At 41.9% G+C, this 21,609-nt stretch overlaps 1 protein-coding gene across 10 annotated transcripts in view; it reads left to right on the top strand.

Moving 5' to 3' along the window:
- Positions 1-19,475, top strand: part of LOC111078115 (acetylcholine receptor subunit alpha-like) — a 268,805-nt gene extending 249,330 nt beyond the window's left edge. For all 10 annotated transcript variants that reach the window (XM_041595520.1, XM_041595518.1, XM_041595523.1 and 7 more), the window contains 2 exons: positions 18,665-18,911; positions 18,967-19,475. In XM_041595520.1, the coding sequence (XP_041451454.1) occupies positions 18,665-18,911; positions 18,967-19,164 (445 nt within the window). In that variant the 3' untranslated portion in view covers positions 19,165-19,475. The remainder of the gene's footprint in view (positions 1-18,664; positions 18,912-18,966) is intronic.
- Positions 19,476-21,609: the final 2,134 nt, after the last annotated feature.

Raw genomic sequence — 21,609 nt, 5'->3', positions numbered from 1 at the left:
ACGCAAAACCAGCAGGACGCTCCCGGTCACCCATGCCCACCACTTTTGGGCCATTAGGAGCGGAAACCAGCGGAAAATGAACCCAAAAGCCGGGTTACAAGTCCCCGCCGCGGCCGAATACAGCACACCCGGCCCGCCTGACGCCTGACGGCCCGTAGTGACGGCCGCAGAGCTTCCAAGGCCTCCAGTTAAGGAGACCAGCCGCTCGCCCACACAGAGTATCGTGCCAGCCATCGACCCTCCCATACACGGACGCCACCACAGCCACGCCGCCCACATGGCGGAACAGATTCGGAAATGGGAAATCAGGTTCGACGGACCTACTCGAACTACTCGAAGAACGTGCGCTCTCGTATGTGGTGGACACAAATCAGCTGCCTCGGGCCATGACTTCTCACCGATCGGGCCAGTCACTGGTACCGCACCAGCTAACTACAAGCTCATGGGGCTTTTTTCCGCCAAGAAGTCTTGACGTTCTTCTTGCCGAAAGGGTATTTTAAACAATTGGAAGACCGGATCCTCATTGAGATACGTCTACTCATGCACCACGCCGGATACAACGCAGACAAGGAGCTGAACAGGATCTACGACAACGCCTTGCCAGCATACCATATGTACGTGCGCCGACACGAACTCCAAAGCTTGGCATAGCTCACACTTTTGGACACAGAGTTTGAGAGTATCCAGGGGCGGACCATCCCGACCACTCTCGCACCTCCGCGACACAAGCCCAGATACGCAAGGCCGGCTACAGAGCAGAGGAGCGGCGACTCCAATCGGACACCATTTCGGAAGCCCCATTGGGACTCGGCAGACTCACCAAGGAGACAGCCATCAAACCCAGCCAGTACATCAAATCCCGATGTAGCACATCGCATGATTCCGACCCCAATCGCCAGGATCCGGAGCCCAGTACGATGCCGCACAGAAACACCGACCGCATGCCTGACACACCCCGAGCCGACGCCACACCGATCCTCGCCGACACAATGGAGTACCTTCCGCGTACCGACTTGACTGCTTACGCCATGCACCGAGCCATGCCTAGAGCCATGTCCAATATCTTCGTCGCCCGAAGCAGCTGTTGGTCCGACACAAGAGGCGTCACCGAGACTCTCCTGTTCATGCGCCAAACAAAGGCCAATACGACCCAAGTATTCATGTCTGGACGTTGATATGCAATGACTGCACCATCAAGTGGCCCATGCGACACCAAGCCGAAGCCTGTTACGCGCGGAACCCAGGCAGAAACGCAGCCCCTCCTCCCGCCCAACCGACCGAGGGGCGCAGCCGCATGACGCGCTACGCGTGTTACCGAACCGATCACGAGCATGCAGGAAAGATAGGTGTTAGACTAAAAGTCGAGGAAAATTAGAGCTAAACACAACTCAATGAGCGAAAAATGCAAATATAGCTAAGAAATAGTACTAATTACGGGAAAGGTATGTTAGTATTAGTGATTTAAGAAGAGGAAGAGAATTAGTAGTGGATATTATATGGTAGAGGGAATTGAAGTCCGAACATAGGACCCTAAATGGTTCGTGCAAGGAATAATTCGATCTACAAAGCGGAAGGAACAAAGGAATGAAGTTTCTAGTAGATCTAATAGGAATCGTAAAGTTTATGCGTCTCAACAAGTCAGGGCTATCTACGTCACCCTTGATCAGGTTGTGGATAAAAATCACACCAAGCATTTTTCTACGACTAACTAAGGTTGGAAGGTTTATTAAAAGCAATCTACGAGGGTAAGATGGCAGTCTCACACCTGCATCCCAGTTAAGGCCATGCAGAGCAAAAAGCAAAAAGTTTTTCTGGACTGATTCTTTACAGTCCTGGTGTACTTTGTACTGGTGGCACCATACACAAGAGCCGTACTCTAAAATCGGACGAACAAGCGAGATATAGAGAGTCTTCGTTATATAGGGGTCGTCAAATTCCTTTGACCACCTCTTTATAAATCCAAGCACGCCCATGGCCTTATTTACCATGTTAGAAATGTGTTCAGAAAACTTTAACTTTGGGTCTAGTTTAACACCAAGATCATCAACCAAGGTAATTCTCTCAAGAGAACCACCGCAGAGGCTATACGGAGCCAAAAAGGGGATGGAGTGATGAAATGTCATAACTTTGCATTTCGAGGCATTAAGTTGTAACATATTTGCACAACACCATGACTGAAAGTTATTGAGATCGGATTGCAAGCGAAAGTAAAATGAAATTTCCTTATACTGGACACAAAGTTTAACATCATCCGCATACATGAGTACTCGAGAGTTTGTTAATACTGAAGGCAGATCATTAATAAAGAGTGTGAATAGTAGAGGGCCTAGATGGCTGCCCTGTGGTACTCAAGAAGTAACCTTAGCAGGTGAAGAGAAGGAGTTTTTGAAGAGGACTCTTAAAGACCTAGAACGAAGGTAGCTAGAAATCCATCTCAAAAGATTAGGCGGAAACCCTAAAAGGTCAAGTTTTTGTGCTAGGAGGGAATGGTTTACAGAATCGAAAGCTTAGCTGAAATCAGTGTAAATGACATCCGTCTGCAAGTTACCTTGAAAGCCTTTAATGATAAAAGAGGTAAACTCTAATAAATGTGTGGTTGTTGATCGTCGCCTTATAGATCCGTGCTGAGACGGAGATAAAGCTGACGGAGATGCAGAGATGTTGCAAATGCGGAGTTATAATTTTTTCAAACATTTTAGGAATAGCGAATAACTTAGATATACCTCTGTAATTATTTGCATCAGACTTGCTACCTTTCCTATGGAGCGGATTAATAAAAAATTCCTTCCAGATTGGGGGGAAGCATAAAGAGTTAATGGATTGGGGGAATAGTTAAGCAGGGGTCAGAGTCACAGACACAGGTCACAGAGCGTCAGCACAGTACCTGAGTACACAACCGGGAACTCCGTCGGGACCTGGTGAAAACACCGGCTTAACTAGACGAAGATCATAAAGCAGTGAACTTTCATTTAACGAGGGGCTGAAAATACCATTCGACCTTGGTAAACTGTATGGATACGGCTGACCAGAGAAGCTTTCATGAGAATAGGTTGTTTGGAAAAATTTTGCAAAAAGATAATTGCCTGATCATTGTTTGCTGACATATTGAGAAATGATAGCGAGGATGGATGTGCGGACGTTCTACGCTTACTATTTACGAAGCTGTAAAACTGTTTAGGGTCCTGTGAAAATCGTATCCTGCATCGAGATAGGTAGTTTTTATAGCATTCAGCGTTAAGAACGGAGAAATTTGACCGAGCTATTACATAGCGAGAAAGAGAAGAGGGAGAACCAACTTCTCGAAATTTTTTATAAAGTCTTGATTTTAAATTTTTTAGACTGGATAACTTTTTGGTAAGCCAAAGAGGCTTTCCAGATCTAACCAGACAAGAAAGTGGGACACAAGAATCAAAAAATGTGTCAAGTACATTGTAAAAAATGTTTGTGCCTTTCATAACGTCAGTGCACAAGTACAGAGCGGACCAATCAAAATCCCTAATAAGGTTATTAAGCTTCGTAAACTCGGCTTTACGAAAGCAGCGGACACGTTCAGATAGCCTACCCATTCGATCCAATACAGTAGGGCCAATATCGACTGACACTTCGAATGTAGGATGGTAGGAGTCTTCAGGTATACTGAGCGGAAGGGCTCGGGTTAACAACGCTATGGTCCGATCCGAGACAAAGCACAGATCAAGCAATCGACCCAAGGAATTTTTTACATGGTTGACTTGAGACAGGGATAGGTCTAGCAAGCCGTCGATAAAGTCATGTCGTGACATGGGCACAAGGTTATTAGGCTCGTTTACCGAGGACCAAACAGTACCTGGCAAATTGAAATCACCAAGAACTATCGTATGGTCTTTATCTGACAGCGAAGAAGAAACAGTTTTTAAAGCGGACAGGTGATGCTCGTAAATTAAGACATCCGAGGAAGGTGGAATATACAAGCAAGTAATGAAAATGGAAAAGCCTGGGAGAATCAGTTTTACGCACAGGAATTCTAGGTCTTGTTGAATCTGGACCATGAAATGTTCCGACGTGAAGTTTGAGTCCACTGCGAGGAGGACCCCACCTCCACGTCGAGACGAACGGTCATTTCTAAAAATTGTGTACCGACTAGAGTCCTGCACGAATCCATTTGAAACAGCAAACGAGACACTCATACACTTACATTGACCGGTATCAAAACATTCTGTGTGAACAAACACAACAAAGCAAGCGTCATGTGCCAAAAAAAAAAGGAAGAGGCCGCCCCCCCCGGGCCGGCAAATCATATTTGCCAGAACGAGATGCTTGCGCAGGCTTGAAAATCCGGAACATGCGAATGAGTGAGAAAGAAGAACCAAGACCTACTTGGTGCATGTAATACCGGGTACCATTCGAATAGATTTGTTCGCTGAGCAAAAAAATTCAGAAACAAGGACGCTGTCACTTGAGTACGATATCCTGCACTTATAAATAGCAAGTTTATATACATATATAAAATAGATAAATTCATAAAATAAAAAACGAGAGCACAAGTTTTATTTAAAAACAAAACAAATAATTATAAATTTAAGAAAAGAAAAACAAGTACAAAATAACAAAGTAATTTTATGAACTTATTTCTTTTTTAAATTAAAATTTAAAAAACATTAATTCATTTATCATATTGCCGTTTGTGGCAATATTGCTTCTCTTCTCGGAAATTAAAATTGAGAAAAAGCCCTCTCGGAAGAGGCCCTACTGGCTGGAATGCTCCAAATTCTGCAGCTAACTTTAATCAGTAGTGGAAAATGGTCTTTATTTGTGTTCCACCACTGCAAAACCTTAAACTCTTTCGTTACTAGAATTTTAAGGGACATATATGCCTGAATTTCAGATTCTATTGATTCCTTAATGCTGTCATTGCTATATGAAGGAACAAGCCCTGAAAATATTTCTAGTTTTTGAGACGGCTCTTTCGGGTCTTCTTCACAATCCTTATCTGACCAGTATTTTTTCATTAAATTCTTACATAGTTCTATTACCTTTTCTTTTTCGTTTATGCTGAACTGCAACAATCTGTTTATTGGGGGGAATAAAAACAATGCAATTTTGTGATAATCTGTAATATGCGGCTCCACAACTGACTCCAGTAACCCTGTCAGAGCAGATTTTAATTGAATAGCTCACCCCGTGTCACTTAAGTCGAAAGTAGTTTTCTTTTCAAATTGCTTATATGGGGAATAACTAAATGTATAGTTGGATAATCTTCTCCTTCTAATTCTTTTGAAGCTTTTTCAAAGTGCCCAAGAATATTTCCAATTGCAATGATGTTATTTATGTTAAGATTTTCCAGCCTGTAATTTTGTAATACTGTCCCAGTTTTTTCCTATAGAAGCAAGAGTGTAGAATACAGTATTCCACCTAGTCCGGCAAAAGCTTTTCAATGTTATATGAAGTTGAGAGTTTATACCAGCCTTTTTTAAGAATCTGACTAGCTTGTTGCAGTTACGCAAAAGTTCGGTCAACTCTAAATTTTCGTTCAAAGCTTTTTCAACCACTTTATTCAAGAGGTGATTTACGCAATGAATATGGTAGTTTCTTCTAAAGGCGCTGATCGGTAATGACGATTGCTTTGTCTTCATCCATATCGCAATTAAATTCGCTCAATATTTTAGTAACTTTTTTCTTAATATTTGCGCCTGAAATAATTCATTTTATTAATACTAGAATTACGAATATTAAGGAAGTTTATTCCACCTGTGGATGAGTAATTTTCCATAGACTTAACAGCTAGCAAGCGGCTGACCATTGCGCCTTCTTTTATGTAGTGAAATTTACATGAAACATATGCTTGCTTTAAATAACACTACTCGACAAAATCGAACTTTTTTTCCCGGCCACCGAAAGTTTTTTTGAAACTTTTTTTTTATTTAGGCTGTGAACCAAAATGACTTTTTCTGAGTAGATTTCCGGCATTGAATGCTAAAAATTTTTTGTAGTTTTACTTTACCAAAAAAAGTCGAAAAAAAATTATTTTTTTTGTCCTATTTTTTTGTGTCATTTTTTTTTTCCAAAGAATTTTTCAAATTTTGATAATTTTTTCATTTGGTTTTTTTTTTTTCCAAAAAAATTTTAAAAAAATAAAAAAAAAAAAACCATAAAAAAACGCTAAATTAACACACCTATACACAAAAAAATAGGTTGTTTTTTTTTGACTTTTCTAGTTTTTAAAGCAAAACTTAAAAATAGTTTCAAGTTATATCTGGTTGTAAAGAACTTTGCAGTTCTGAAAAAGCTGACAAATTCAGCTTTAAATTCTTAAGTATTTTGCCATAGAAAAAAAATATCATCAAACCATTTCTAAGCCCCTCTTTGGTTGTTTGTCCTTGGGATCGGTTGGTGCCCCATGCTTTTTTTAGGCTGGCCAAGTTTTCTTTTCGGGTTTTGTATATTTTTTTTATGGTGTCATTTTTTTTAGAATTTTTCAAATCTGATAATTTTTTCATGGTTTTTTTCAGAGGTTGTTCTTCTATTTTTCACAACTTAAGTATCTTATATCTGGTTGTAAAGAACTTTGCAGTTCTGAAAAGCTGACAAATTCAGCTATAAATTATAAGTTATTTTGGGCCACAGCCTAATTCTAGTGTTGACTAGTGTTATCAGTCCACACATCCGATGAAATGCTATACCCGGAGCTTCTAGCTTTAATAATATCTTCTTTCATGATATCGCTCTCCGACTTGTAGAGTTCTGACACCTTCCTCGGTAAAGTCGAAGGATGGGGTATAAGACTGTCAGTGTTTACTCTATTTGAATATTGTGAGCCCACACTTGCGAATATAGCACTTGTGCTTTACCAAATTTGATGTACAATTAATATATTTTAGAATGGTAAAACAGGTTCTGCATCCCACAATATTTTTGGTTTGTTCACCATTCTCATCTATCACCAACCCAAACGTGTCCCATACCTTACTGCGACCTCTCTTATGACGAAATTTGAACTCCTTTGACAGCAATTTTGACTTGATCATATCATGTTATTCAATTTGATTTTGCATTTTGTTCTAAACACAGATACATAAATCTCGACAACTTTTTATATCAACTTACACAAATATAGACATATATAAAGAATAAATATGTACACACACATAAACATATATTTAAATATAATATTAAAGACTTTTCAATACCAAGATGTTGAATTAGCGACAAAAGAGCTGTTCTATGGTGGGGGAGCGCGCGGGGTTTCAATTTTCTTTTCCCCTCTCATAAGAGAATGGTTCAAAACGGAATGTCCAAAAATAGAAGAAATTGTCTGTCTTGGCATGACGAGGCATACTTTCTCCGGGACTAAAACCTACTCGCCCACGCCAGAGGCGAAGGATACCTAAAAGAGAATTGAAGAAATTGCCCCGCGTGCCCCTTTTCTTGAAGCGTCAAATGAAAATTTAAATGGAATTTTTTCCTGATGCAATATCGTGGTAATTGTATAGTCTTTGATACTATGTATATATAATATATTAAATAAATTATAAACGAATACATACATGGGCATTTACATTTTCTTCACCAAGATTCTTAAACGGCCTTTCCATATTTTAAAAAAATTTGACACACCTGCCTCTGACCGCTTCAATTTTTTTTCAGCAAATGAAACAGAATCAAAAGAGACAACGAAAAATGCATGAATAAGAACAAGACTCGTTAGCAGCACACATGCTTGGAAGAACCAAGCCAACTCGCAAGTACTACTGTATTTAGTTGCTTCCTTTGCTCTCGTTCTTATTTCTTCGTACTCGTTGGATTTTCGTTTTTACCGAAGCCTGCTGCGCAACACAAAGCAAATACGAATACATATTGTGCTTGGTACTTGTTTTGTTGGTTTGAAGCTGATTTTACGGTAGCAAACAAATACGGTGTACAGAGTATTTTGGAAGTAGCCGACAACGAAGGCAGTCGGCACTTGCAAGTCGGAGTAGACTTCTTGCGCCTCGGAGACTCAGACAGCAGCTGTAATCTGCTGAACTGAGTGTCCATGGCCAAGAGCCCATCATATTGCTGTTTAAAGTCTACGATCAGCTCTTTGAAACCTTTCCGTGTCTGCCTCATGAACAAACGCATGTCGTTTTCCACAGCACGGCATTCCTCACAACTATAATGCAGGCCGTTATTTTGGGAAATGGCATCACCTACACGGCCCCAGATCCCTACACATTTTGCGTGCACTACTCTTTCGCAAAGCCAGCAAGGGATATTGGGCTGGTCAAGGGTGATCTGCTTCTTGCAGGTTTTATTGTCTCAGACGACAGCAAATTCCATAATGTCTTTAATTTTTTTAATTCGAGGAAAAAAAAGTTCAGAACAAATAGCAATCAGACCAATGTGCAGAGCAGATGCTTAAAGCAATGCTTAAAGCGAACTCGGTAGAAATAAGATGAGAGAGGAGAGTGGTTGCAGCAACAGTTTATAAGTGAGAGCGTTACTGCAAAGAAAGTTACAAGAGCGAGAGAGAAAGAACAGTTATTGAGAGTTAGGTGATAGAGAGAGAGACTGATAGATGACAAAAACTACGACAAAGAGCGGCTAAATGTAATGAGTGGGCGTACTTACGACTAACCGACGCACAAAATTAATCAAATAAGTTGTGTTTTTACACAATTATTAGGCATGCACCCGCGGCTAAGATTGATTTTAATTTTAGTTAGTAGGTGAGCTAATTTAAAGATTAAAAAAGATAAAAACACCGACTGTTTAAGCCAAATAAATGAAAATGAACCGTATGGGAAATATAAAGCATTGAAATGCCAAAGTTATGATTTTTTGCGGTATTTTTACGAAAAAACTCAGGAATCGCAAAAAAAATAGAGAACACAGGATATAATTTTTTTCGACTTTTCCTGAGTTTTTAAAGTCAAAATAGGGAAATACTAGAGTTATGTGAAAACAAGAAGCGCTACCTCTTAAAAAAACCTAAACAAAAAATACCAGTTTTCAAAAATTATTCAATAAAAAGTTCTGCCATAGAAAAAAAATATCATTTAACGATTTCTAAGCCCCAATCTTTAAGAAAAAGTTAGTTTTGTTCCTTTAGGAAAACTCGTATCGACTAGTGTAATCGGCCCATAAAAAAGCGGTACTATCCTACTATACCCGGCCATGATGCGAATTATCGATGAAAAAGTGGATCACTTGATTTCTGAAGGCCTCATTGAGCCCTCCCGGAGCCCCCACAGCGCCCAAATTGTACTCGTCCGTAAAAAGAACGGGAAATGACGCATGTGCCTGGATTACCGACAACTCAACACGCACTCCATCCCCGACGCATACACGCTGCCCCGGATCAACTATATTTTGGAACGCTTACAAAACGCACATTTTATCACCACCCTCGATCTGAACAATGGATACTGGCAGATTCCCATGGCCGACGAAAGTAGAGAAGCAACAGCTTTCACAGTACCAAGCCGAGGCCTCTACCAATGGAAAGTGATGCTTTTTGGACTACATTCGGCGACACAACTTAAAGGTGGTTTTTTCTCGACTACGAAGAGCAAACATTCGAATAAATTTTTAAAAATGTGCGTTCTTTCAAAACCGAATCAAGTATCTCGGCCATTTGATTAGCGACGAGGGAATCCACACCGCCCCCTCAAAGACCTAAAAGAGCTTCGTCAATGCATCGGGATGGTATCCTGGCACCAATGATTTGTACCAAACTTCGCGACAATCGTCCAACCAATGTCTCGCCTTCTCAAGAAGAATCAACCATGGGTATGGACCGAAGCACAGCAAGCTGCTTTTGACCTCTTACTCAAGAAATCGATTGCAAGGAGCGAGTCATAGCGTACGTCAGCCGACGACTAAACCAGGCAGAAAAAACTACTCCGCTAATGACAAGGAGTCGCTGGCAGTCATCTGAGCCATCCGGAAACTGCGTTGTTACCTCGAGGGATACCGTTTCGACGTGTTCACCGACCATTTTGCACTAAAATGGTTGAACACACTGGAAAGCCCCTACGGTAGAAAAGCGAGACGGGCACTCGAACTACAACAATACCAGTACGACGTGCATTATCCGGCTGGTAAGCTGAACGTAGTTGCAGATGTATTATCCCGACAACCTTTGGAAACACTCGCACGGGTCGAGGAAGAGATGGTAACCTGCACCTGGCTCAAGCGCAGAATACTACAAGTACAGAACGATCCAGAGAAATATTCGATTACACTCGCGAGAACGGGGAATTATACCGACACCTGGGCCGTAGGACCGATGACAATGATGACATATCATGGAAGCTTTGCGTGGCTAAGGATCGCCGCGCAAGAGTACTCCAAGAATGCCACCACTAACCCACAGCCGGCTACCTAGGAATCTGGAAAACCGTAGCCAGAGTATGTCAACGCTAGTACTGGCCAGGGCTTCACATTGGCTGCGTAAGCTGTCCGAAGTTCAAAGCGCAAACACGCAAGCCGGTGGGTAAGATGCGAAGAGTCATTCGCAACACTATGCGCCGACTTCGTTGGACCACTGCTTCGATCGAAGAAAGGAAACAAAATGCTACTCGTATTCCACGACACCTTTACTAAGTGGGTAGAACTGGTGCCACTTAGAAAGGCCACCACTGCCACACTGTAACTAGCTTTTCGTGAACGGATACTCACCCACTTCGGGGTACCGAAACGATTTGTGTGCGACAACGGATGAAAATTTACTAGCCGGTCATTTCAAACATTTCTGCAAAAAGCAGGGGTAGAGCTACAGCACACCGCGCCCTACTGCCCCCAGGAAAACCCAACAGAACGGGCCAACCGAACGGTTAAAACCATGATTGCCCAATTTGTAGGGGAGCGCCAGAACACCTGGGACGAGCTAATACCTGTGATTTCACTCGCAGTCAATTCCAGCGGTTCAGAAACGATTGGATTTTGTCCAGTCTTCCTACTACACGGAAGAGAGCCTCACTTACCTGGAGCACTATATGACGAAGTCGCAACAGGCACAGGAAGCCCTCCAGACATCGCCCTGAGAAAAGCGAGACGGCTAAGGGAAGTGTTCGCGATAGTAAAGAATAATATTCAGCGAGCCAGCCATGAACAAGCAAGACACTACAATCTCCGCCGACGACAATTGAACCCCACGGTGGGCGTCTTGGTACTGATTCGACAACATCATCTGTCCAACGCCACCGACGGCTTTGCAGCGAAACTCGCCCCGAAATATGACGGGCCCTACAAAATGAAATGAATATTGTGAAATTGCAACACATCGACAGCAGGAAGTAATAAATCGCCAATATCAATTATTTAAAGGAATACTACGACCACGACGCGGGCAATTCTGCAGACGAAGCAAACACCAGCACTGACCCATAATCAAAACTCAGCGGTAAGAAGGCCGTTACCAGTGACCACAATCTTGCTGACAGAACCATACTATCGGCTGACCCACGGGACAACGAACCAGGAAGACCACACGCCACGCGCAAAAGGAAACTGCTGAGGTACGGAACCACGAAAACAAGTGAAGAAATGGTAGAAACTGCTGACGCGCGGAGCCACGAAAATAAATGGGGGAACAGCAACACCTCGGAAAAAAAATGACCCAAAACAACATCAATAGATACACTATAGATATATCGAGACCCCGATCATCAGCAACCAGTACATCTCCACAAACCACTGACTTGCAGGTTAACAAGATAACACAGCGGCAACCAACACAAGGAAACCACGCCACCATGTCACCTCTACTGATTCTCCTGATCCTTACCACCAACACACAGGCCGCAGTAAAAACGAGAAGGAACGTGTGAGTCGCTTCTGGGGACGCCCTCAGTCAGAATTGTTATCTGTTATCTGCATCTACTATGTATATACTACATCTAACATGTAGATTATACATGTGCCATTTAGATTCTACATCTCCTCCGCTAGGGGTTGCTCGCGCACTGAACGCGGCAGAGTGTGCGAGCGAGAAGCGGCGGAAGCAACAGAAAATTAATTTCTTCATTCTGCCTATAATTATGATCCGATCTGATTCAGATTCGGCAATCTGGTAGATGTGGGCATTCTCTAAGATACTGCGTTTTATCGTATCTTTAAAAATGTGCCTGCCACAGATTTTCATTCTTTGGGATGGGAAAGATATGGGTACCTACACCATATCACCAACGTGACCTCCTACGAGGCATACATAGCATAGGTCGAGAAGTCCGCTGCCTTATTCCCGGGAGGCCGAATTACATCTGTCCTTGCCACCGACCTGGAACACATCAGGACCCTCGTGGGAACCCTAAAAACACACCACAGACGAGCAAGAAGCTTAAATATCCTAGGAGCCGCCCTGAAGGTTGTCGCCGGAACCCCGGACTTTGACGACTGGGAAAAAATCCGTTTCAAAGAAATACAGCTGATTGAATCTGAAACCAATCAGATAGGCTTTATGCCAATGGTGAAAAACTGGCTGAAAAAACTCACCGTATACATCAACAATCTCGTCCAGTCAGAGGATAGCGAGCGAACCCAATTACCAGTGAAGAACCGCATCATCATAAACGACCTACAAAATCTAATTCTAGGCATGGCGTTGGGCAAAATGAACATCATCAGCCCGACGCTGCTGGACGGTACCGATATACAAGAATTCAACGAACAACAGCTCACCGGCATCAGGCTAGTGGAACTACTGGAAGAGTCAAGCATTAGCGTGTTGCAGAGCCTGGACCTTCTTAATCAAGTTCCCACAGCCCAAGATGGTCTGCAGGAAATTAACGACCCCCGTCCAACACAATTACAAAATCTGGGATTTCAGCGAGGGAAACGCCGTGGCTGAGTGTGGAACCTGAACTATCAGCGTGGGGGCATGCGAGACCACCATTGGCACCACGTTCTGCAAGGAACAGAAAGGGCTTGCCTGCGCCCAACAATTGGTGGCTGGGATCGTCGCCCATTGCACCACCTTACCCAGTCACCTGGACGAACTATCAGCATAGTGGATCATGGCACCCTCATCATCAATGACGCAACGTTGACCGTGACGGACAAAGCAGGTGCCACCCAAAACATATCCTTCACTTATCTCGTGGTCTACTCCAACTGAGTCTCCCTCAACGGGACCTGGTATGTAAATCCTTTGGGCCAATCCCGGAAGAAGGCAATGGTCGCTTCCATGACAACCGTCGGCGTCACAGGGCACCATGACAAGTTAAGACTACTATTCTTAAGGGAATTAAGCATGTAGAACCTAAAACACATCGATATGCTGACAGTTAAAAGTGCTACTTCGCACCTTCTCACATGGATTCTCGCCATCATACACTGCGTAAGCATATGGTGATTGTAAGATACCTATTTCAGGCTGGGATATGCATCAGCCTGTCCAGGGTCCTCTAGAAGAAATTTGTAGATCTACTGGAACTTAAGGTTCGAGGCTGGCCTGGAAATGTCCGAAAGAGAAGTAGGCAAGGTGGGAGAATTGATGGCGCGGTAACTTTTGTGGTTTTGTTTATTATTTACTGCCTTTATTCGTTTTATTCGTGGGGGTTGGTCGTGGTCATGTGTTCGCTGGGGTTTGTATGGGTGTCATGTTGGCGTTGCTGGGTGGGAATCGTTGGGATAGGTTGGCTTCGGTTTCTGGTGCCGGGGTTCGTTTCCTTGTACTCTGTTTGTCTGTTTGTCACGTACATCTGGTATGCTGGGAGGGCGTTGTCGTAGATCCTGTTTAGCTCCTTGGCTGCGTCGTACGCGACGTGGTGCATGAGTAGACGTATCTCAATGAGGAAATCTTTGAACAGTTCCCCCGCGACTTGCTTGCGGGCTCGGATCTGGTCTTCCAATTGTTCAAAATACCGTGGGGGCAAGAAGAACGTTAAGAATTCCTGGCGGAAATTTTCCCATCAGGAACTTTGTAGGCGGCTGGTGCGGAACCAACGACTGGCACGGTCTGTGAGAAGTTTGGCCATGGCCCGCGGCAGCTGGTTTGTGTCCACCCCATACGAGGGAGCGCGTTCTTCGAGTAGTTCAATGAATGATAGAGGGTCATCTTGGCCGTCAAACTGGATTCCCCATTTTCGGATGCGTTCCGCCATTGGTGCAGCGTGGTTGTAGTGGTGCCCTTTCATGGGTCGGTCTTCGGCGAGGACTTCTAGTTCGTCCCGACGGAGTTTGTGGATTCAGCCAGTGCTCACCCCTGGATTGGAAAAGTGTCCCGCGGGGTATGCCTCCTCTGGTTGTTCCTCGTCGTGATTTTCCATGGTGGGTTTTCTGTTGATTTTGGCACTGAGTTACTGTTAAACGGCACTTTTAGGATCGGCACTGCATATACTTTCGCGATTGTTTTCGCGCCCGAACTACGTTAGTGAATTATTGTTGAGTTAAGCTTGTCCATTCAATTTTCCTTTTGCTGGCAGTGGGTCTTTAATCCACGAAGTCCCTGATCTCGGTTTTCTTGAAATTTTCCTTCAAAATCCTTTAAAGCCCCTGCTCGAGCGCCACTTGTAAGGACCTATCTCAGGCTGGGATAGGCATCAGTCTGTCCAGGGTCCTGAATTACAAGCTATTTATAATTCGCAATACTTTATTTGGAAAACCAGGAACTCGGTCAGCAACTGAAATATAATGGTTAGCGGAATCACAACACTTTTGGTTTAAGTTGAAGTTTTAATTTGTTTCTTTATTAATTCGGGTTCTTATGTTACGTGTTATGTTATGTGGGGGGTTTGACGGATTGTCCGCGACGTGTATATTCTCCCGATCGACCTCCGATCGACTATGGCTGATGGACTGCCTATCGACTCGAAAGCGAACACGAAAGTTAACTGCCGATTTGCGAACTGCTGGCGAACTCCAAGTGAACTCCTAGCGAACACCAAACGAACTGCCTTAGTACAGGGAGAACTCAGATATATATAGCGTTTTCCTATTCTTAATACGGCCAGTGCTGCTATGTAAGGGACATTGCTCCGAGCTGGACTCGGGTTTCGCTTTAAGGGTTGATCGGCACTTTTCCATGCTATTGGTTGTATTTTGCTGCGTGGGGTGATCGCATTTCCTTGACGTTCGATGGCACGTGTGCTGAGTCTTCGGTTTTCCTGTCTGCTGGCCGCGCGGGTGCTGAGGTTGGTAGTTATTTTTCTTTATTTTGTCTCTTGCTGTTCCCATTTTCGTGGATTTTGGGGGCTCGTGTGCTTTGAGAACTTTGGTTACTTGGTTTTGCTGTGGTGAGGGTTGGTTATATAATCTTGGCCGTGCCTTTCCGTCGATTGGCTGCGCGTGTGCTGAGTTCTCGGTTTTCTTTCTTTCCTCGGTCGACGTCCCTCCGTCTTTCCACCTGTGCTGTATCTTCGAATTCGTTGGTGTTGGTATCTTCACTTGGGGGTAGCGTTGGTTACACCGACTGCTTGTGACGAACCATGGGATGGGAACCATGGTTCGTTACAATATAAAGCTTTTAATTGCAAAAATGATGATTTTTGTGCGGTATTTTTTACGAAATTTTGACTTTAAAAACTGAGGAACTGTCGAAAAAAAATTTCCGTATCATTCTGTTGCGATATTATGAACTAAATTTATTGAACGAGAACTAATTTACCCTATCGACGTATAATTTCATTTACTTTTATATGAAGACCTAAACAAAAGTTCCCTTTTTCTGTATTTTTGGTATTTTTTTGTTGGTTATAGCCATGTTTTCTATTACTATTATCTCTTATAAAAAATATGATTCTTGAGAAAAGTTTTTCCACAAAATATGTTAGATATTCAATACTAGAAAAATATTTCGATCTCGACTAACGGTATATTTTTGACTGTTATTAACTTATGGTTTGGTACATGGTACACATGGGACCCGACGACTGGGGATCAGAATGAACACTGTTATTAACTTATGGTTTGGTACATGGTACATGGTACACATGGGACCCGACGACTGGAAAAAAAGTTGTGATCAGAATGAACACCTAAACATATACACGGATGGCTCCAAGATGGATGGAGGAGTAGGTGCGGGCATATACTGTACAGAACCTGAAATAAGGCTGTCCTATGAGCTACCGGACCAATGCAGCATATTCCAGGCAGAAGTCTTTGCCATACAAAAAGCGGCGGAGGTTGCTCGATGTACGGAATGCCCACATAATGTGGTCAACCTGTTCGTGGACAGCCAGGCGGCGATAAGATCCATGTAGTCGTCAGCGGTCAGTTCCAAAAATGTCCAGGCAAGCAGGGAGGTATTAGATTTCCTAAGCACGACAAAGTCAGTGCGGATATATTGGGTTCCCAGCCACAAGGGCATCGAAGGCAACGAGACAGCAGTCGTGCTGGCTAAGGAAAGCGATCTAGAGAGGCGGGCACACATACAGGCCAGTAGCAGGTGGAGGAGAACCACCAACTGCAGGATCGCGAAAACCATGTGCAAGGAGAGCAATGGTAAACTCAACCACTACCTACTGCACCTACCACGGAAGGACAGTAGGATGCTAATACTCACAGGTCATTGCCTGGCTGCAGCACATGCAGTCAAACTAGGCATCACCAACAGTGGCAAGTGCAGGAAATGTGATGAATCTGGGGCTATCAAAACCTTGGAACATCTAATCTGCCAATGCCCGGCCCTCTCAAGGGCAAGAAACAAATATCTTGGTACTGGCATCGGTACTGGCATCGCTGGAAGATGCATCCAAGAGGACGCCAGCGGAACTCCTTGCCTTTGCAAAATTCTCCTCGATCCTCACGGATTTCGAAACCGCGTAAAACACTCAGAAGGTCCATACGCACCAATCAAGACAACTAAGGGCCATATTGGCCTATGCGTGGCCCCGTGAGGGCCGTCCGGGACAACCTAACCTAACCTAACTTATGGTTTAAATTCAATCTAAAAAAATCTACAAAATAATCTAAATAATATTTCCCTAAAATAATAACGATTTTAAAGAGACATCAATGCACAACCTGAGAAAAAATTTGCATCATAATATGGCCCAGACTAAAATGTAAGATCTGTTAAAGGTGAAATTCCCAAGGTGAAAGAATAGTATCAGATCAAGGTTCAGGCCCATCCTAATAGATACAGCTGACCGGAGAAGAACTTAGTTTTTTGTATGGGTGGAAGTAGAATGGGAAGATTTGAATGGAGCATGGGTCTGATTTTGATTATTTGTAGTTACGGGGGTTCTGGGTTACGGGGATTCTGGCTACAAGCTTTGAGAGGTGATGAATTCGGCTCCCAAATCTGCATCAACAGCAGCTGTTGCTGCCCCAGGAGTAGCAAACAGCTGCTGCACATTAGGAGTGGTCGAAGTCGGTTTTTCAGCAGCGAGCTAAAGTGACTCATTCAGCAGTTTCAAACCGCATAAATGAGACTCCATGGTGAGTCGATCGTACTGCTTTTTTAAGCCCACGGTCAGCTCCTTAAAGCCCTTTCGCCTTATGAACATTCTCATGTCGTTCTCAACCGCCCGGCATGCCTAATAACTGTAATTCAGACCATTACGTCTTGGAACAGCATCACCCGCAAATCCAGTGCATTTTGCTTGAACTACGTTGTCGCAGAGCCAGCAATGGATGCTCGGCTGGTCAGGGATTATCTAGTTCTTGCAGGTTATGGAACGTTTTAGCTTCTGTGGACGTACTCAGTCAGTATATAAATTTGTGAGCTTATAATATATCAAAAATTTTAAATTATTATATATTTGACTTTTTTTTCCTACATCTGTCGTCTACATCTACAATGTAGATTCAACATATTCTCCTCGATCGGTCGCGCACTGCACAGGGTAGAGTGTGTCTGAGCGATAAAGAGAATAAGAAGCGTTTGCTGCGCCGGAGGAGGTGGGGGAAGAAACTGCAAATACATTTTTTCATTCTGGCTATAATAATGATCCGATCCGATCTCTACATGCTGCGTTTTTAGTTTTCTTGTATCTTCAAAATTGTGGATGCCACAGTGCCGTTCTTTGTGAAAGCGGTAGGGGAGTGGAAAAATGTGGAAACAAACTTTATTCAGTGTGATATCACATGAGTGTGGAAACAAAATTTGGTTGCTCTAGCTCTTATAGTCTCTGAGGACTAGGCGTCAAACAAGACAGACGGACGGACGACAGACAGGCATGACTATATCGACTCGGCTATTGATGCTGATCAAGAATATGTACTTTATGGGGCCGGAAACGTTTCCTTCTCTGCGTTACACGCATCCACTTTTACAACAAATATAATAATAAAAATATAATAACCCCTTAACTCTTCGAGTGCGGGTATAAAAAGAACGATAGAATGAATGTAACAACTGTAACACTGTGATATCACAGGAATCTGGATAAAAAATTGCCCCAGCTCTTTTTGTCTCTGAGATCAAGGACGGATAGACTGAGGTAGCTAAATCGATGCTGATGATGCTGATCGAGAATATATTTACATTATTGTATCGGAAATGGTTCCTTCTAAAAACGCCCCACATTTTTAGAGTACCAAAAATTTCTTGGCGCTTAGAAGCGCCAACAGAAGACGACAGTCGAAAACAAAAACATACAAACAGTCTTTTACACTCGTCATAAAGGGTCAAACGAAAAAGCGTTGTTCTAGTTTTTGGTAAAATCTTCAAAATACTCAAAAATCCAAAATTTGTCATCTCAAACAATCATTAAATTTAGAATAATTGTAAGTAATTTTTTTCTTTTTTAAATTACAGCTTAACTGCAAATGGCCCATTTGGTGGAAGTTGTCAAGTTCACGGCCCGCTACCAACACTTACTAATTGTAGCTCTGACGATTTGGCAGCTGTTCCCGACTTGGATATTGGTTCTTCCGGGATGAAAAGTCCAATATTAGACAACCCTGCATTTTCACACTCCAAATGTCCACCTAGAATCCACAAGAGCTGTTTCTGTGTTCGTTTTATAGCGGAGCATACCAAAATGCAAGAGGACTCAACAAAAGTATGCTAAAAAAACGTGTAATACATTTTTCACTTTAATTTTTGTACAAAAAAAGGTAAAGGAAGATTGGAAGTACGTCGCAATGGTATTGGATAGACTTTTTCTGTGGATATTTACGTTAGCAGTTCTGGTCGGAACAGCTGGGATCATATTGCAAGCACCCACATTGTACGATGACCGGATTCCTATCATTGAACAAAAAGACTTGGACTTTTCTGGAACATCAGCTGGACGCTGTAGACCTCCACAATAACATTTAAAAAAAAACCAACGAATGTTTACAAACTGAAAATGATTCAGATTATTGAATCTGTTGATAGTTTTCAATATTTTCATAAGTTTTGCGTATTTTTGTGAAAGCAGAATATATATTGTCAAGAATATGTATACATTGGCATTAATTAATACTCTTATTTATTTTAGATGATTTTTATTCCAATTACGACCGATAAAACTATGCTTTTGCCAATTCAATACTGCAATGTCTATCTTCCTGTATGTCAGAGTCCACGAATCACTTATAATTCGGAATTGAAGACTACCGATTTTAATTTTTATTGGCTTTTTGACTTTTTGACGCCATAATGTATATACATACATACATATATACAGCTTGAGCCACAGTCGAATAGAAATAGTCCTTCAGTTTTTAAGCCATTTTTTGGGTATAGCTTTGGCTTTAATGGCCTTGCAGATCAATCGTTTTTCATCATAGGATATATTCATCCGGCTCCGATTGTTTTGAGCTGATGGTTGTTTCTGTTGATACACAAATTGGCTATGTAACATGTGGATTCAATTTGCATTTTTTTTTCTGAATTGTTTATCAGGATGTAGTTTAGCTAAAAACGTATTTATTATATATTATTTTTTTACAATTTTCTTTAGTTACACATTTTGTATTTTCAATCTTTCTCCGTTAGCTTTTTGTAAGAGCTTGCGACACTTTTGAAGTCATTAACACGGCAGATCACATCGGGAATTTCGATCCCAATTTTTTCAATTGGCGGTTAAATTTCTCCAGACTTCTCCTAGCATAAATCCCCATATGCAGAAGTCCAATGACTTTAGAGACGGAAAGGATATGAGCCGATCATTCAGCGATCATTTTGCTTTTTCTTGCTTTTGATATGGCTAATATGGTTCTTATCTGAATACTTCTCAATTTCTTTCTTACGTGTTTACCATGTTGTTTGCATATAAATTGTAGTTTTGTGATCATACTCCGATTTTGGGTCACTGCCAGCTTCCGTTTCACTGAAGGGGCCCCCAGTGTGACATGAGAGTTTAATGTTTTAATTTAATTGTCGAACGGCCCACATTTAGCTCATTTGAAAAATTTTCTTCTCGAAACTGCGAAATTTATCTTTATTTGTTCTCTGATGACTTTACCATCCCAGAATTTTTTTCTTCTATTAAACAATGCTACCACTAAGTCAAATATTTTTTGGTAAATTAAAAATGACCATATTTTATTTTCTTGCAAAGCCGTTTGAACGAAGGCTAGTTTAGCTTTTACCGATTTCCCCGCTTAAATTCTTTTAATATTAAATGGTTTAAATATAAACTTTTTAAATATAAACTTTGCGAATTAAACCGTATGCACGTCTGAGAATTTTGGATTTTGTACAGGATCGATTTAAAAAGTGCGACAGCTATTAAGAGCCAGCCTGTATAAGAGAGAATATTAAATTTTTATCGTTCCTATCGTTGGATGAAGAAAATAATTTTTCTTCCAAAAATGACAAAACCATCTTTGATATGCATACTGGTATCCGTTTGGTTTTGCGATGGTTCGCATTTTATATTTTCATTGAACACAATGTCAACAATGGCATTTCATAAGTCTTATTTTTATACCCGTACTCGAAGAGTTAAGGGGTATATTGTATTTCTGGTAAAAGTTGATGCTTGTACCGCAGAGAGGATATATAGTTCAGCATCAATAGCCGAGTCGATATATCCATGTCTGTCTGTCCGTCACGATAAGCGCCTAGATCTCAGAGACTATAAGAGCTATAGCAACCAAATTTTGTTTCCACACTCATGGGGTATCTCACTGCTACAAGTGTTTTTTAAAATTTCGCCCCAAACCATTCCGCCCCCACAAAGGAGGAAAATCTGTGGCATCCACAATTTTGTAGATACGAGAAAATGAAAAACGCAGTATCGTAGAGAATTATCATTACAATATCTATTCAGTTGCTTACCCCGCCCCTCTCTACACTGCAGACGCTACTTAGACTCGACCTTTTGCGGAGAAGAAGTATATTCTACATATACAATGTAGAAATTACATTTTAGATTTAGATGACAGATGTAGTAAAAAATGTAAAAATATAAAATATTTTAAAATTTAAAAAAAAAATTAGCTCACATATTTATACTGACTGAGACTGAAGCGATTAACAGCGTTCCTTCTCGTTTTATATTAAATTAATTTCAACAATTGCCATATTTAGTTCAAATGAAATGAAGATAATTGAGGCAACTTTTGATGTATATTTATTACTCAAACAAAACAGAATCCGCAATTATAATAACAGGGGCTTCCCAAAACTAAAACTTTTGTGCTTGAGAAAGGCAGGAGTAAAACGAAGAAAATAACGAGAAAAATACCCGTACTCAGACAGTATATAAATTTGTGAGATAATGAGTTAGTGACCTAGCTAGCTAGTGAGATAATTTTAAAATATTT

This window comes from Drosophila obscura, unplaced genomic scaffold (genome assembly GCF_018151105.1).
Source record: "Drosophila obscura isolate BZ-5 IFL unplaced genomic scaffold, ASM1815110v1 contig_13, whole genome shotgun sequence".
Classification (NCBI taxonomy): Eukaryota; Metazoa; Arthropoda; class Insecta; order Diptera; family Drosophilidae; genus Drosophila; species Drosophila obscura.
This window is presented reverse-complemented; position numbering and strand designations above follow the sequence as displayed.